Source organism: Salvelinus alpinus, chromosome 9, assembly GCF_045679555.1.
Source record: "Salvelinus alpinus chromosome 9, SLU_Salpinus.1, whole genome shotgun sequence".
Classification (NCBI taxonomy): Eukaryota; Metazoa; Chordata; class Actinopteri; order Salmoniformes; family Salmonidae; genus Salvelinus; species Salvelinus alpinus.
In genome coordinates this window covers 12,359,112-12,376,792 of record NC_092094.1, presented here as the reverse complement: position 1 = coordinate 12,376,792, position 17,681 = coordinate 12,359,112, and the positions used below count along the sequence as shown (strand labels likewise).

At 45.6% G+C, this 17,681-nt stretch overlaps 1 protein-coding gene across 1 annotated transcript in view; it reads left to right on the top strand.

Annotated features, from left to right (window-relative positions):
* The window catches only part of LOC139584323 (SH3 and multiple ankyrin repeat domains protein 2-like), a 190,660-nt gene that overhangs the window by 141,001 nt on the left and 31,978 nt on the right, over window positions 1–17,681 (top strand). The window contains exon 17 of the mRNA XM_071416020.1: window positions 125–249. Within this exon, the coding sequence (XP_071272121.1) occupies window positions 125–249 (125 nt within the window). The remainder of the gene's footprint in view (window positions 1–124; window positions 250–17,681) is intronic.

Genomic DNA, 17,681 nt, shown 5'->3' with positions numbered 1-17,681 from the left:
CATAACATATGTGTAATAATGATACTGTCCCAGACAGTGATGTTGCTACCTTGCCTTTCTCACCCTTTCTCTGTCTCTGTCTTTACCTGGGCCGTTGTCTGCACCTGCTCACCCACCCCTCCAGCGGACACGCCCATCGAGGAGTTCACCCCTACACCCGCCTTCCCCGCCCTGCAGTACCTGGAGTCTGTGGACGAGGGCGGGGTTGCATGGCGGGCGGGGCTTCGCAACGGAGACTTCCTCATCGAGGTAAGGCAACAGAGGCTCTTTCTCAATTCATGTTTCCTCTATTGTTTGCATCTTCTTCTCCTCGCCTCCTCGTCAAAAGGCATTGGAGAAGAGGGTGTTAGGGGCGGGACCTTGGATCTTCTTCTCCTTGCCTCCTCGTCAAAAGGCATTGGAGAAGGGGGTGTTAGGGGCGGGACCTTGGATCTTCTTCTCCTTGCCTCCTCGTCAAAAGGCATTGGAGAAGAGGGTGTTAGGGGAGGGACCTTGGATCTTCTTCTCCTTGCCTCCTCGTCAAAAGGCATTGGAGAAGAGGGTGTTAGGGGAGGGACCTCGGATCTTCTTCTCCTCGTCAAAAGGCATTGGAGAAGAGGGTGTTAGGGGAGGGACCTTGGATCTTCTTCTCCTCGTCAAAAGGCATTGGAGAAGAGGGTGTTAGGGACGGGACCTTGGATCTTCTTCTCCTTGCCTCCTCGTCAAAAGGCATTGGAGAAGAGGGTGTTAGGGACGGGACCTTGGATCTTCTTCTCCTTGCCTCCTCGTCAAAAGGCATTGGAGAAGAGGGTGTTAGGGACGGGACCTTGGATCTTCTTCTCCTCGCCTCCTCGTCAAAAGGCATTGGAGAAGGGGGTGTTAGGGGCAGGACCTCGGATCTTCTTCTCCTTGCCTCCTCGTTAAAAGGCATTGGAGAAGGGGGTGTTAGGGGCGGGACCTTGGATCTTCTTCTCTTCGTCAAAAGGCATTGGAGAAGAGGGTGTTAGGGGAGGGACCTTGGATCTTCTTCTCCTCGTCAAAAGGCATTGGAGAAGAGGGTGTTAGGGACAGGACCTTGGATCTTCTTCTCCTTGCCTCCTCGTCAAAAGGCATTGGAGAAGAGGGTGTTAGGGGCAGGACCTCGGATCTTCTTCTCTTCGTCAAAAGGCATTGGAGAAGAGGGTGTTAGGGGAGGGACCTTGGATCTTCTTCTCCTCGTCAAAAGGCATTGGAGAAGAGGGTGTTAGGGACAGGACCTTGGATCTTCTTCTCCTTGCCTCCTCGTCAAAAGGCATTGGAGAAGAGGGTGTTAGGGGCGGGACCTTGGATCTTCTTCTCCTTGCCTCCTCGTCAAAAGGCATTGGAGAAGAGGGTGTTAGGGGCGGGACCTTGGATCTTCTTCTCCGATACGGTTGTGAGGAATCGCACGTTCCTTCCTGGACTTGAGCTGTGGAATAATAATTTTCAATGTGAAGAGAATGCTAATGAAGGATTTGTGATGATCTGTTTAAAACTGGATGGAAAGGATAAAGGGAAAGGGGGATACCTCGTCAGTTGTACAACTGAATGCATTCAACTGAAATGTGTCTTCCGCATTTAACCCAACCTCTCTGAAACAGAGAGGTACGTGGGGCTGCCATAATCGACATCCACGTCATCGGATGGGAGGAGATCTGTCTGAATACATATATGAATGTGGTCCTGACAAGTTTTGTTTTTTTTCTCCATTCAGCATCGAGGGAGTTTTGTTTGACCCAGAAAATCATTAGGACAGCACATCATGGCATAGTTGTCTGAGCCTCCAAATCAACTGAACTTCTGCTAAATTAGTTATAAAAGTGGATAAGCTCCAGAAGGTGCACTGACCTAATGAAAAATTGGCGTTCTGTTATTGCTGAAATAAGGACAACTAAGCTACTGTGTGGAACGAGATGAAGGTTTTGGGCTATACCTCGTCTTATGGCTGAAGCTCTGTCTACTCCCCTTAGATATGGTATTGTCCTCAGAGTTGTGTTTAGAGTCACTTCCAGTCCAGTTCGATTCATCTGTCTTTTTGGTTGTAAGGTGATTGAGTTCATACTCAAGCATAGCCTGAAATCTCAGTTTCACCATTGTTTCACAAAACATAACAAAGCTTATCAGTTTAATTCCAGGGGTAACCCAAGCAGTAGCCACTATGGATTAGATTTCCTCTTGAACACGTATTAGCTAACATGTAGCCTAGCTGTTAAGACCGTTGAGCAAGGCAATTAACCCTAGTCGCTCTGCATAAGAGCCTCTGCTAAATGTATATTATTCTTGCTGTGGATTTCTCTTGTTTTTTAGTACAGCACCATCTCACCTGAATTATTTATTTCTTTACTTCATTGTCTAACACTTGACCACCACAGGTTGTGTTTGCAAAATGATAAACAGACTCAGGCCTTGCTCTGTGTGCTGTGGGAATGTTTAATATACTCATCCAAGATTCCATCACTGTCAGTGTTCTTCAGTGTCACTTCAACAGGGATCGGTTGAAGTAATTTAGTATGAGACAGAAAGGAGAGTAGTTAATGATCATGTGTTCATGCAGCACGCTGACACAGTGTTCATGGACTCATTAGGTGCTGATAATCCATGGACAGCTTGTGTTTTTAAAATCAACTGTCAGAGCAGCATGGCCGTGATGTAACAACAAAAAGGGATAATAACAAAACAGGAACTAGAAGAGAGCACAAGGGTGGTAGCTAAACAAATATCATCCTACCACTTTTCATAATGCTGTATAGATGAGATAGACATGGTCCCAGGGGATTGTCCCTTTGAATTCTAAGTTGTTATTGCGTTGTTATATTAGTCATGGAAAGTGGTCACACTTCACAATCTATTTGGTGATCATTCCTCAGAATAGGATTTGATCTTAATTTGATTTAATCTAACTAACCATGCGTGTACAGTACTTCATATGAACTATTATATAGCGCTGCAGTGAGTTGCTGTCAACTATAATGATGGAATGACCGAAAGTGTTCCCTGGAAATCCAGCCTATCCTTAGTCTTGTTAAGAAAATAAAATAAAAGCAGTCCCTCGCGGGAATCAACAGTTTATTCTTGTGTGTTTGGTGTTCTGCTCTGCTCAGTCATCCCCACCAGAGCAGACCACCTCCAATGACCTTGCAGGCTGTTAGTAAACCCCTCAATGTAATGGTTCAATGCTGGAGATGTGGATGGCCTTGGGGATGTAGGGTTTATCACCTGTCATCAGGGAGAGACGGTGCTTCTCTGGGGATATAGGGGAATGTTTATCACCTGTCATCAGGGAGAGAGGGGATGTTTATCACCTGTCATCAGGGAGAGAGGCTGCTTCTCTGGGGATATAGGGGGATGTTTATCACCTGTCATCAGGGAGAGAGGCTGCTTCTCTGGGGATATAGAGGGATGTTTATCACCTGTCATCAGGGACAGAGGTTGCTTCTCTGGGGATATAGGGGGATGTTTATCACCTGTCATCAGGGAGAGAGGCTGCTTCTCTGGGGATATAGGGGGATGTTTATCAACTGTCATCAGGGAGAGAGGCTGCTTCTCTGGGGATATAGGGGGATGTTTATCACCTGTCATCAGGGAGAGAGGTTAGTATTTATCACTTGTCATCAGGGAGAGAGGGTGCTTCTCTGGGGATATAGGGGGATGTTTATCACCTGTCATCAGGGAGAGAGGCTGCTTCTCTGGGATATAGGGATATTTATCACTTGTCATCAGGGAGAGAGGTTGCTTCTCTGGGGATATAGGGGGATGTTTATCACCTGTCATCAGGGAGAGAGGGTGCTTCTCTGGGGATATAGGGGATGTTTATCACCTGTCATCAGGGAGAGAGGCTGCTTCTCTGGGGATATAGGGGATGTTTATCACCTGTCATCAGGGAGAGAGGGTGCTTCTCTGGGGATATAGGGGGATGTTTATCACCTGTCATCAGGGAGAGAGGCTGCTTCTCTGGGGATATAGGGGGATGTTTATCACCTGTCATCAGGGAGAGAGGGTGCTTCTCTGGGGATATAGGGGGATGTTTATCACCTGTCATCAGGGAGAGAGGGTGCTTCTCTGGGGATATAGGGGGATGTTTATCACCTGTCATCAGGGAGAGAGGCTGCTTCTCTGGGGATATAGGGGGATGTTTATCACCTGTCATCAGGGAGAGAGGCTGCTTCTCTGGGGATATAGGGGATGTTTATCACCTGTCATCAGGGAGAGAGGCTGCTTCTCTGGTGATATAGGGGGATGTTTATCACCTGTCATCAGGGAGAGAGGCTGCTTCTCTGGGGATATAGGGGGATGTTTATCACCTGTCATCAGGGAGAGAGGTTAGTATTTATCACCTGTCATCAGGGAGAGAGGGTGCTTCTCTGGGGATATAGGGGGATGTTTATCACCTGTCATCAGGGAGAGAGGCTGCTTCTCTGAGAATATAGGGGGATGTTTATCACCTGTCATCAGGGAGAGAGGCTGCTTCTCTGGGGATATAGGGGGATGTTTATCACCTGTCATCAGGGAGAGAGGCTGCTTCTCTGGGGATATAGGGGAATGTTTATCACCTGTCATCAGGGAGAGAGGTTAGTATTTATCACCTGTCATCAGGGAGAGAGGCTGCTTCTCTGGGGATATAGGGGGATGTTTATCACCTGTCATCAGGGAGAGAGGGTGCTTCTCTGGGGATATAGGGGGATGTTTATCACCTGTCATCAGGGAGAGAGGCTGCTTCTCTGGGGATATAGGGGGATGTTTATCACCTGTCATCAGGGAGAGAGGCTGCTTCTCTGGGGATATAGGGGGATGTTTATCACCTGTCATCAGGGAGAGAGCCTGCTTCTCTGGGGATATAGGGGGATGTTTATCACCTGTCATCAGGGAGAGAGGTTAGTATTTATCACCTGTCATCAGGGAGAGAGGCTGCTTCTCTGGGGATATAGGGGGATGTTTATCACCTGTCATCAGGGAGAGAGGCTGCTTCTCTGAGAATATAGGGGGATGTTTATCACCTGTCATCAGGGAGAGAGGCTGCTTCTCTGGTGATATAGGGGGATGTTTATCACCTGTCATCAGGGAGAGAGGTTGCTTCTCTGGGGATATAGGGGGATGTTTATCACCTGTCATCAGGGAGAGAGGCTGCTTCTCTGAGAATATAGGGGGATGTTTATCACCTGTCATCAGGGAGAGAGGCTGCTTCTCTGAGAATATAGGGGATGTTTATCACCTGTCATCAGGGAGAGAGGTTAGTATTTATCACCTGTCATCAGGGAGAGAGGCTGCTTCTCTGGGGATATAGGGGGATGTTTATCACCTGTCATCAGGGAGAGAGGCTGCTTCTCTGGTGATATAGGGGGATGTTTATCACCTGTCATCAGGGACAGAGGTTGCTTCTCTGGGGATATAGGGGGATGTTTATCACCTGTCATCAGGGAGAGAGGCTGCTTCTCTGGGAATATAGGGGGATGTTTATCACCTGTCATCAGGGAGAGAGGCTGCTTCTCTGGGGATATAGGGGGATGTTTATCACCTGTCATCAGGGAGAGAGGCTGCTTCTCTGGTGATATAGGGGGATGTTTATCACCTGTCATCAGGGAGAGATGCTGCTTCTCTGGGGATATAGGGGGATGTGTATCACCTGTCATCAGGGAGAGATGCTTCTTCTCTGGGGATATAGGGGAATGTTTATCACCTGTCATCAGGGAGAAAGACTGCTTCTCTTGGGATATAGGGGAATGTTTATCACCTGTCATCAGGGAGAGAGGGTATTATTTATCACCTGTCATCAGGGAGAGAGGCTAGTATTTATCACCTGTCATCAGGGAGAGAGGGTAGTATTTATCACCTGTCATCAGGGAGAGAGGGTAGTATTTATCACCTGTCATCAGGGAGAGAGGGTAGTATTTATCACCTGTCATCAGGGAGAGAGGTTAGTATTTATCACCTGTCATCAGGGAGAGAGGTTAGTATTTATCACCTGTCATCAGGGAGAGAGGGTAGTATTTATCACCTGTCATCAGGGAGAGAGGGTAGTATTTATCACCTGTCATCAGGGAGAGAGGGTAGTATTTATCACCTGTCATCAGGGAGAGAGGGTAGTATTTATCACCTGTCATCAGGGAGAGAGGGTAGTATTTATCACCTGTCATCAGGGAGAGAAGGTAGTATTTATCACCTGTCATCAGGGAGAGAGGGTAGTATTTATCACCTGTCATCAGGGAGAGAGGGTAGTATTTATCACCTGTCATCAGGGAGAGAGGGTAGTATTTATCACCTGTCATCAGGGAGAGAGGGTAGTATTTATCACCTGTCATCAGGGAGAGAGGGTAGTATTTATCACCTGTCATCAGGGAGAGAGGGTAGTATTTATCACCTGTCATCAGGGAGAGCGGCTCTTTCTCTGGGGATATAGGGGAATGTTTATCACCTGTCATCAGGGAGAGAGGGTAGTTTTTATCACCTGTCATCAGGGAGAGAGGCTGCTTCTCTGGGGATATAGGGGGATGTTTATCACCTGTCATCAGGGAGAGAGGTTAGTATTTATCACCTGTCATCAGGGAGAGAGGGTAGTTTTTATCACCTGTCATCAGGGAGAGAGGCTGCTTCTCTGAGAATATAGGGGGATGTTTATCACCTGTCATCAGGGAGAGAGGTTGCTTCTCTGGGGATATAGGGGGATGTTTATCACCTGTCATCAGGGAGAGAGGCTGCTTCTCTGAGAATATAGGGGGATGTTTATCACCTGTCATCAGGGAGAGAGGTTAGTATTTATCACCTGTCATCAGGGAGAGAGGCTGCTTCTCTGGGGATATAGGGGGATGTTTATCACCTGTCATCAGGGAGAGAGGCTGCTTCTCTGGGGATATAGGGGATGTTTATCACCTGTCATCAGGGAGAGAGGCTGCTTCTCTGGGGATATAGGGGGATGTTTATCACCTGTCATCAGGGAGAGAGGTTAGTATTTATCACTTGTCATCAGGGAGAGAGGGTGCTTCTCTGGGGATATAGGGGATGTTTATCACCTGTCATCAGGGAGAGAGGCTGCTTCTCTGGGGATATAGGGGATGTTTATCACCTGTCATCAGGGAGAGAGGCTGCTTCTCTGGGGATATAGGGGATGTTTATCACCTGTCATCAGGGAGAGAGGCTGCTTCTCTGGGGATATAGGGGGATGTTTATCACCTGTCATCAGGGAGAGAGGCTGCTTCTCTGAGAATATAGGGGGATGTTTATCACCTGTCATCAGGGAGAGAGGCTGCTTCTCTGGGGATATAGGGGGATGTTTATCACCTGTCATCAGGGAGAGAGGCTGCTTCTCTGGGGATATAGGGGATGTTTATCACCTGTCATCAGGGAGAGAGGCTGCTTCTCTGGGGATATAGGGGGATGTTTATCACCTGTCATCAGGGAGAGAGGGTAGTATTTATCACCTCTCATCAGGGAGAGAGGTTAGTATTTATCACCTGTCATCAGGGAGAGAGGGTAGTATTTATCACCTGTCATCAGGGAGAGAGGTCAGTATTTATCACCTGTCATCAGGGAGAGAGGGTAGTATTTATCACCTGTCATCAGGGAGAGAGGGTAGTATTTATCACCTGTCATCAGGGAGAGAGGTTAGTATTTATCACCTGTCATCAGGGAGAGAGGTTAGTATTTATCACCTGTCATCAGGGAGAGAGGGTAGTATTTATCACCTGTCATCAGGGAGAGAGGGTAGTATTTATCACCTGTCATCAGGGAGAGAGGGTAGTATTTATCACCTGTCATCAGGGAGAGAGGTTAGTATTTATCACCTGTCATCAGGGAGAGAGGGTAGTATTTATCACCTGTCATCAGGGAGAGAGGGTAGTATTTATCACCTGTCATCAGGGAGAGAGGGTAGTATTTATCACCTGTCATCAGGGAGAGAGGGTAGTATTTATCACCTGTCATCAGGGAGAGAGGGTAGTATTTATCACCTGTCATCAGGGAGAGAGGGTAGTATTTATCACCTGTCATCAGGGAGAGAGGGTAGTATTTATCACCTGTCATCAGGGAGAGAGGGTAGTATTTATCACCTGTCATCAGGGAGAGAGGCTTCTTCTCTGGGGATGTACTTTCTGATAGATGGGCATATCTGGATCCACAGAATGATCTGCCTCTGGTTCTGTCAGCTCAAGGTTCTGTCAGCTCAAGGTTATGTGAGCTCAAGGTTCTGTCAGCTATGGTTCTGGTAGCTCAAGGTTCTGTCAGCTCAAGGTTCTGTCAGCTGAAGGTTCTGTCAGCTCTGGTTCTGTCAGCTCCTTTTATTACAGATGTGAGCCAGCCAGGACTTCCTCTAAAGAAGCAGAACAATGCTGATATGTAATTGGTTGTTCCAGGCATTTAGCCCAATAACCTGTTGTGACACTTTAGCCCAGGTTATTGTGATGATCCACTAGTATCCTCTTTGATAGTAGTTCTGTCTTTGAGCTGTTCTTGTCTGTTAATGTTCTGTATTATGTCATGTTTCATGTTTTTTTTTGTGGACCCCAGGAAGAGTACTGTAGTTGCTGCTTTCGCAACAGCTAATGGGGAACCTAATAAAATACCAATACCAAGTTGTAGATGTTTTCCACTCATGTGGTGCTGAAGTTCAGAATTCTGATTCACATGATGTTGCTGTCTGCTTCGTTGGTGCTGAAGTGCAGATGCTCTGTATTACAACTTGTTGGTTTACTTCAGCCCCATAGCGTGGCTGCATTCTGGGAAGAAATTATCCACACCACATGCTGCTGATTTTTTAAATATTTATATATATTATGGAATACAACCCATTCAGGATACTGCATCTCCTCTCTTACATCTCCCCATACTTTCCTCTCCTGGTTGTACTTTTTCTCTCCGTTGTCTTTGCAGATAGCACTCAGACAGCACTGCGTTCTGTCAAAGCCCTGTAAGTAGAGTTCTGTAGCGAGCTTGTGTTAGCTCTTCTTCTATGCTCATGGAATTATTCAGCATTTGGTCCAAATGAGCTTTCAGTCTGCATAAACACAAACCTATCCAGGAGGTACACACACAGCAGTAAAAATGAAGTGGCTCTATGTATTTAGGCGAATGCTGATTGCTGAACGAATTACTGATGCATTGCTGCAGAATAATGGACATGGGAAGCCCTTACACCATGCCCCGACCTGACGCGCGTGCGCACCATCGCAAATTGATTTTGTCTCGGAACACCAAGTGCGATCACGACACGCAGGTTGAAATATCAAAACAAACTCTGAACCAATTATGTGAATTTGGGGACAGGTCAAACAGCATTAAACATGTATGGCAATTTAGCTAGCTAGCTTGCAGTTGCTAGCTAATTTGTCCTATTTAGCTAGCTTTCTGTTGCTAGCTAATTTGTTCTGGGAGATACGGTAAACGTTGATGTGTTATTTTACCTGAAATGCACAATTAATCCACCCAGAAAAACGGTCAACCGAATAATTTCTAGTCATCTCTCCTCCTTCCAGGCTTTTTCATCTTTGGACTTTATATGGCGATTGGCAACTAACTTTCATAATAAGGTGTATTATCACGCCCTCGGTTCATCTTTCAATCACCCATGTGGGTATAACCAATGAGGAGATGGGAGAGGCAAGACTTGCACTGCGTTTAGCGTCACAAGTAGAACTGACTTCTATTTTAACGCCTAGCAACGCAGACGCTCGCGAGCAGTGTGGGTGCAATGATTGAATAACATCTATGTGTACATTTATTTTTGCAACGTGAGCCGTGTGGTCAGCATGTTAGGGTCACATAGCAGGTTGTAGGAAGCTCTTAGGGTCACATAGCAGGTTGTAGGAAGCCTTTAGGGTCACATAGCAGGTTGTAGGAAGCTCTTAGGGTCACATAGCAGGTTGTAGGAAGCCCTTAGGGTCACATAACAGGTTGTAGGAAGCCTTTAGGGTCACATAGCAGGTTGTAGGAAGCCTTTAGGGTCACATAGCAGGTTGTAGGAAGCTCTTAGGGTCACATAGCAGGTTGTAGGAAGCCCTTTAGGGTCACATAGCAGGTTGTAGGAAGCTCTTAGGGTCACCTAGTCAGTCCCCCTTTCCATATACAACTGACTAGGTATCCCCCTTTCCCTATACAACTGACTAGGTTTCCCCTTTCCCTATACAACTGACTAGGTGTCCCCCTTTCCATATACAACTGACTAGGTTTCCCCTTTCCCTATACAACTGACTAGGTGTCCCCTTTTCCCCTAATAGCTAAGGAAATAGTAACCTACTATGGATGGGCCCTGTTGAAAAATAGTGCCCTGTATAGGGATATGGAACACGGGACAGTTTGGGATGCAGAAGTCTGTGTATCCTGCCAACAATGCAGAATCTCTTAGCAGTGGACGTCTAATGCTCTTATCTGTCTGCGTGGCTTCCTGTCCTCTCACAGAGAACAACAGCAGCTGCTTGAAATAACCTATAATCAAGCATATGTTTAGCACTGATATGTTCCCCACAGGAACAGATTCCAGTGTGAAAGGGCAATGTGTGTGTGTGTGTGTGTGTGTGTGTGTGTGTGTGTGTGTGTGTGTGTGTGTGTGTGTGTGTGTGTGTGTGTGTGTGTGTGTGTGTGTGTGTGTGTGTGTGTGTGTGTGTGTGTGTGTGTGTGAAGGTGTGTGTGTGTGTGTGAAGGTGTGTGTGTGTGTGTGTGTGTGTGTGTGTGTGTGTGTGTGTGTGAAGGTGTGTATGTATGTGGGAGTGGGTGGGTGGGAGGTGGGTGAAGGTGTGTGTGTGTGTGTGAAGAAGGAACATATTTTCAGTGTGTAAGTGCAATGTGTGTGTCATTCTGTTTTATGTGTGTGTGTGTGATGAACTGGCAACATGCGATGCTGCCCTACATCATAGATGTCAGCACTCTCCTGAGTCTTTGTCCTCCAGCCGAGCCAGTTCGTCACAGTCTGGGGTTGTTCTACATACAGAGCACTGGTGTGGTACTGTGACCACACACGCATTGAGGAAGGCGCGAGCCAAAACATCTGTCAGTGTAGTCTATGAGGACTAGGGCTGGGGATTGCCAGGGACCTCATGATACGATATTATCACAATATTTAGGTGCTGATATGATATGTATTGTAGTTTCTATACTGTGATTTTATTGGGATTCGATGTTACAAACATATTGCTCACCATGTCTGCTGCAGTGGGACAAGAGAGCGCATGAGAAAACGAGTTTTGATCATTTGTGGATTTTAAAGGGCTGAAAACATGTTGGCTCACTATTTGAAAAAGAACATGGAGAACAAGCTAAAGAAGAACATGGAGAACGAGCTAGAGAAGAACATGGAGAACGAGCTTAGAGAAGAACATGGAGAACGAGCTAGTGTAGAACGAGCTAGAGGAGAACATGGAGAACGAGCTAGAGAAGAACATGGAGAACGAGCTAGAGAAGAACATGGAGAACGAGCTAGAGAAGAACATGGAGAACGAGCTAGAGAAGAACATGGAGAACGAGCTAGAGAAGAACATGGAGAACGAGCTTAGAGAAGAACATGGAGAACGAGCTAGTGTAGAACGAGCTAGAGGAGAACATGGAGAACGAGCTAGAGAAGAACATGGAGAACGAGCTAGAGAAGAACATGGAGAACAAGCTAGAGAAGAACATGGAGAACGAGCTAGAGAAGAACATGGAGACCGAGCTAGAGAAGAACATGGAGAACGAGCTAGAGAAGAACATGGAGAACAAGCTAGAGAAGAACATGGAGAACAAGCTAGAGAAGGAGAAATACCAGAATTTTGGTACAGGTAGAGCTGACTAGCGCTGGCTAACGTTAACAAAAACATTGTTGTTGGAGAGAATCGCTACTCAGTCATAAAATAAATTATCATCAAAAATAATACTGCGATACTCTACTGTATAGATCCCCCCCTCCCACCATCACTAAGTAAGAAATGTTGCTATAGGAGAAAGAATCAAAGCTTCATTGCAACTGATAGGTATATTTAAACTAGTGCTGCCCTCTCATCAATGACTGTTGTTTCCAAACACCCTTCTCTCTCTTTGCCTGGTACTGTAGAGCTTGTATTGATTTTGGACTAAGCCTGTCCTCGCCAGTCCTTACTGCAGTGCTCTGCTCATCTCTGTGACTATCTCATGGACAGTGAGTTGTTCTGCTCATCTCTGTGACTATCTCATGGACAGTGAGTTGTTCTGCTCATCTCTGTGACTATCTCATGGACAGTGAGTTGTTCTGCTCATCTCTGTGACTATCTCATGGACAGTGAGTTGTTCTGCTCATCTCTGTGACTATCTCATGGACAGTGAGTTGTTCTGCTCATCTCTGTGACTATCTCATGGACAGTGAGTTGTTCTGCTCATCTCTGTGACTATCTCATGGACAGTGAGTTGTTCTGCTCATCTCTGTGACTATCTCATGGACAGTGAGTTGTTCTGCTCATCTCTGTGACTATCTCATGGACAGTGAGTTGTTCTGTGTGGACAGCTGCCCAGAGAGGATGCCTTGGAGGTACCTCATGGCCTAATAACAACACAACCTGTCACTAAAATAAAGAACTCTGCTTGGTGGTGTAACCTACTTTGAGGATAGGAGGACAATTAATTGTGTGGATACGTACGGTAGCAATGTACGAACAGGCTTAACTGTCTCTTAATTGTTTATTTGTCGATACTGTAGTAAATAATTCAATCCAGGCTTTGAACTGATGACCTTGTTCAGTGTTACATTGGCCCTATTCTCCCTGAAGGGACAACATGGGATGTTGAGTCTGAAAAAAAGTACAATGTATTTACAAGAATCCCCATTATTACCCAATGAATAGACAGTAGAATCATTATACTTCCCATTCATTGGCTAATGGGGCTTCTTGTAAATACAATCTCATTAGCCATGGTGGGGACCTGTTGGTTCACTGCACATGCTGCTGGATGTCCAAGGCTCACTCATGTCGTATTACGGCTCAGTGGTCACCTAGCAACCAGCTTCACATTGTGTCCCTAAGCTCGCTGGGATGGATGAAAGGGAGGAAGACAGCTGTAAGAGATTTCCCAGCAGCACCCTCTTTGTCTGTCGCTGCCGGTCTGCCTACTCTAATATAAAGGTGTGTGAAAACGTCAGCAAGTGGCTGGGGTTTGGTGACGGAGGTGTGAGCTATGTAGCTGTGTGTCTCAAGCCAGAAGATGTGCTTTATTGTGTTATTATTATTATTATTGTGATATTGCCAACTGTATAATACAACCTGTATACTATTGCTATTCCTAAATTAGCTGATTAGCTAAATGTGGCATTCACTTCAAGGTCATCTCAAATGTGCTCTGATTAAACCAAAGCGTGGGATACAGTATATAATGGCTTGTAGTGTTTACATTTCAGCTCTTTGGAATACCATTGGTTTATAACATACGGTAACACATCAAATCAGAGGTTTTTTGATACATTGATTGTGTTTCTTAACGTTTTCTTATATACTTTTCATATGCTTACTCTTCAACCATGACATCACATAGTATCTCCTGTGGTTCATCTCTCTCTTGAATGTCATCAGTGTGTGGGGATCCCTCTCTTCAATAGTGTTTCATCTGCGTATGCCTGACGTACGATACCGCTACTCTTAATACATGGGCTTTGAGCTGAAGTGGTTCCAATTCAGGTCACCCAGAAAAGGCTGTAAAAGGGAAGAACGATAGATAGGTCATCTCATCCAGCAGCTCCTCTGTGTACTTGGTAATTAGTCTACTCAAAAGAGTTCCACCTGCCCTGAAGACTGAAGAGGAGAATAGCTAGCGAGGAGATTGCATTTGATCATGGAATTGCAATGGGACTGTGGGTGATTGGCCTCTGTTAACCCCCCCTCTCTGAAGTGGCTCAGTGAAACCACAGTGAAACAGCCTTTACTCCATTGATGGCCAGCCACTGGCCTTTCCCCTCTTACGTGATAACATCCCTGTCCAAGAGGGAAGAAAACACTTTGTGGTGCTGAATGGCATCCCATTCCCTACATAGTGCACTGCTATTGATCAAGGCTTATAGGGTTCTGGTCAACAGTAGTGCACAATTAGTCTAGTGGTTAGAGCGTTGGGCCAGTAACCGAGCTGACAAGGTAAAATCCCTGCGCTGACCAGGTAAAAAGCTGTCGTTTGGCCCCTGAACAAGGCAGTTAACCCACTGTTCCTAGGCCGTCATTGTAAATAAGAATTTGTTCTTAACTGACTTGCCTAGTAAAATGTAAGGTTACTTTATTACATTTTTTAAAATAGTGCACTACTTTTTCATCACAACCCGACTCTGGTCAAAAGAAGTGTACACTATAAAGAGAATAGGGTGCCATTTCAGACGCAGGCTCATTCTCACAGAGTCTCGTCTACTCTGCTCAGGGTCGCTGCTCTGTCTCACAAACTCTCGTCTACTCTGCTCAGGGTCGCTGCTCTGTCTCACAAACTCTCGTCTACTCTGCTCAGGGTCACTGCTCTGTCTCACAAACTCTCGTCTACTCTGCTCAGGGTCGCTGCTCTGTCTCACAAACTCTCGTCTACTCGGCTCGGGGTTGCTGCTCTGTCTCACAAACTCTCGTCTACTCTGCTCAGGGTCGCTGCTCTGTCTCACAAACTCTCGTCTACTCTGCTCAGGGTCGCTGCTCTGTCTCACAAACTCTCGTCTACTCTGCTCAGGGTCGCTGCTCTGTCTCAGAGGTTCTGACCCAATCCATCCAGTGAAAAAAAGGAAAACACCAATGTTTTGCATCCTACATCATAATAGCCCTACAGGCCCCCAGTACATCTCAGTGATGTGAAATACAGACAGCAACAAATGCAGCGAGTGATTTACCAGGGAGGGAGGGAAGGGGGTTGTGTGCCAGTGTCTACAAGGCCCTTTCATATTTCAGAAATAGGATTTTGTGTCACTTCTGGTTATATCCAGCAGAATTAACACGTGCAATTTACTAAAAGGGTGCGCACTCACTTGCATAGTGACACACACACACACACACACACACACACACACACACACACACACACACACACACACACACACACACACACACACACACACACACACACACACACACACACACACACACACATTATATAACATCGAATGTCTATGTTCAGCGGCCCAAGCATTACATAACACTGCTCAGTTAACCAGGAGACCCCCAGGCACCTCTGACCAGTCCACAGAGATAAAGAGATGAGCCATTTAAGACTAAAAAGAAAAAGATTCTGTCCCCAGACTCCCTAAAATGTTTAATTCTGTGAGGAAAAACAAACCAATCAATACACAGACAATTAAAGGAAGGACAGAGACAGACAACCAGATTCAGCCTTTAACCAGTACTGTACAAGAGACAACAATAATGATGTATTGCTTCCTTGATTCATCCACTTCACTCGGTGAAATGTACAAAAACTACACACACCAAAACAAGAAGCACATACTACACACACTCAAAGAGTCACATGACACACTCTAAAATATGTATTCAAGTCATGAGCAAAAAACCTTCTGAGACACAGCTGTTGTCTTGTGACTGTGGAGTCACTCAGTACAATCAGCTACTGCTTCCTGGAGAGAATGGGCATGTTCCAAATGTTCCCTAAGTAGTGCACTACTGTTGACCAGAACCCTATAAGCCCTGGTCAATTTTTATTTTATTTAACCTTTATTTAACTAGGCATGTCAGTTAAGAACAAATTCTTATTTACAATGACGGCCTACACCGGCCAAACCCGGATGACGCTGAGCCAATTGTGCGCCGCCTTAAGGAACTCCCAATCACGGCCGGTTGTGATACAGCCTGGAGTCAAACCAGGGTGTCTGTAGTGACGCCTCAAGCACTGAGATGCAGTGCCTTAGACCGCTGCGTCACTCTGGAGTACTTTTTACAGTGGGGTCCGAAATGATTGACATCCTTGATAAAGATGAGCAAAAATTACTGTATAAAATAAATAATTCAAATACTGAGCTACATTGTACGCTCAAATTTTGGAGGGAAATTATATTATTTTATAATACAATTGCTCAGAGAAAGCGATTTTGTTTAACAAGTAATAAATGTTTTTTTTAAGTATGGGTCAAAATTATTGACACCCCGGTTTTAAATACCTTTCAATACCTCATCTTGTGAGGATAATGGCACTGGATGTTTTTCAAAAATGTTTTATGAGTTGGAGAACACATTGGGAGGGATTTTGACCATTCCTCCATACAGAGTCCTTCCAGATCCTTGATATCCTTCATCTGCGCTTATGGACTGCCCTCTTCAATTCAATCCACAGGTTTTCAATGGGTTTTAAATGCGGAGACTGAGATGGCCATTTCAAAATGTTGATATTGTGGCCCATTAACTATTTCCCTTTGGATTTGTAGATGTGCTTGGGGTCATTGTCTTGCTGGAAAATCCACTTGCGGGCAAGTTTCAGTCTCCTCGAAGAGGCAACCAGGTTTTTGGCTAAACTATCCTGGTACTGGGTAATGATGCCATTGACCTTAACAAGTACCAGTGGAAGCTGAAAACCCCATAACATCAAAGATCCACCACCATATTTTACAGTTGGTGTGGAGTTCTTTTCTGCTCATGCATTCTCATTCTGATGCCCTGGCCACCACCAGTGTTAATCAAATCAAATGTATTTATAAAGCCCTTCTTACATCAGCTGATATATCAAAGTGCTATAAAGAAACCCAGCCTAAAACCCCAAACAGCAAGCAATGCAGGTGTAGAAGCACGGTGGCTAGGAAAAACTCCCTAGAAAGGCCTAAACCTAGAAAGAAACCCAGGGAGGAACCAGGCTATGAGGGGTGGCCAGTCCTCTTCTGGCTGTGCCGGGTGGAGATTATAACAGAACATGGCCAAGATGTTCATAAATGACCAGCATGGTCAAATAATAATATTGGCCAAAGAGCTCTATTGTCAGGTTCCAATCCAAGTGGCAATGCCATTTAGCAAACTCCAGGCATATACATTTGTTGGCTAACATTAAAATAGAGCTCTTTGGCCACGCACAATAGTGGTGGATTTGGCATCGAAAGGAGAATACATGAGCAGAAAATACTGCCCATCCTTTCGTCACACACATGAAGTGCATAGTTTTCAGACCCCTGGAGTTTTTCCACAATCTAAAATTGATTAAATCTACATAGAATACCCAACAATGGTAAAGCAAAAACAGATTGTTTTTAATTGTTGCAAATTTGTAAAAAAAAAAAAAAAAAAAAAATACATTTACATAAGTATCCTGACCCTTTACTCAGTACTTTGTTGAAGCACCTTTGGTAGCGATTACAGCCTCAATTCTTCTTGGGTATGATGCTACAAGGTTGGCACACCTGTATTTGGGGAGTTTCTCCCATTCTTCTCTGCAGATCCGCAGATCCTCTTAAGCTCTGTCATAAAGGATGGGGAGCGTCCCTGCACAGCTATTTTCAGGTCTCTCCAGAAATGTTAGATCGGGTTCAAGTCCGGCCTCTGGCTGGGCCACTCAAGGACATTCAGAGACTTGTCCCGAAGCCACTCCTGCGTTGTCTTGGCTGTGTGCTTAGGGTCGTTATCCTGTTGGAAGGTGAACCTTCGCCACAGTCTGAGGTCCTGAGCACTCTGGAGCAGGTTTTCATCAAGGATCTCTCTGTACTTTGCTCTGTTCATCTTTGCCTTGATCCTGATTAGTCTCCCAGTCCTTGCCGCTGAAAAACATCCCCACAGCATGATGCTGCCATCACCATGCTTCACCATAGGAAT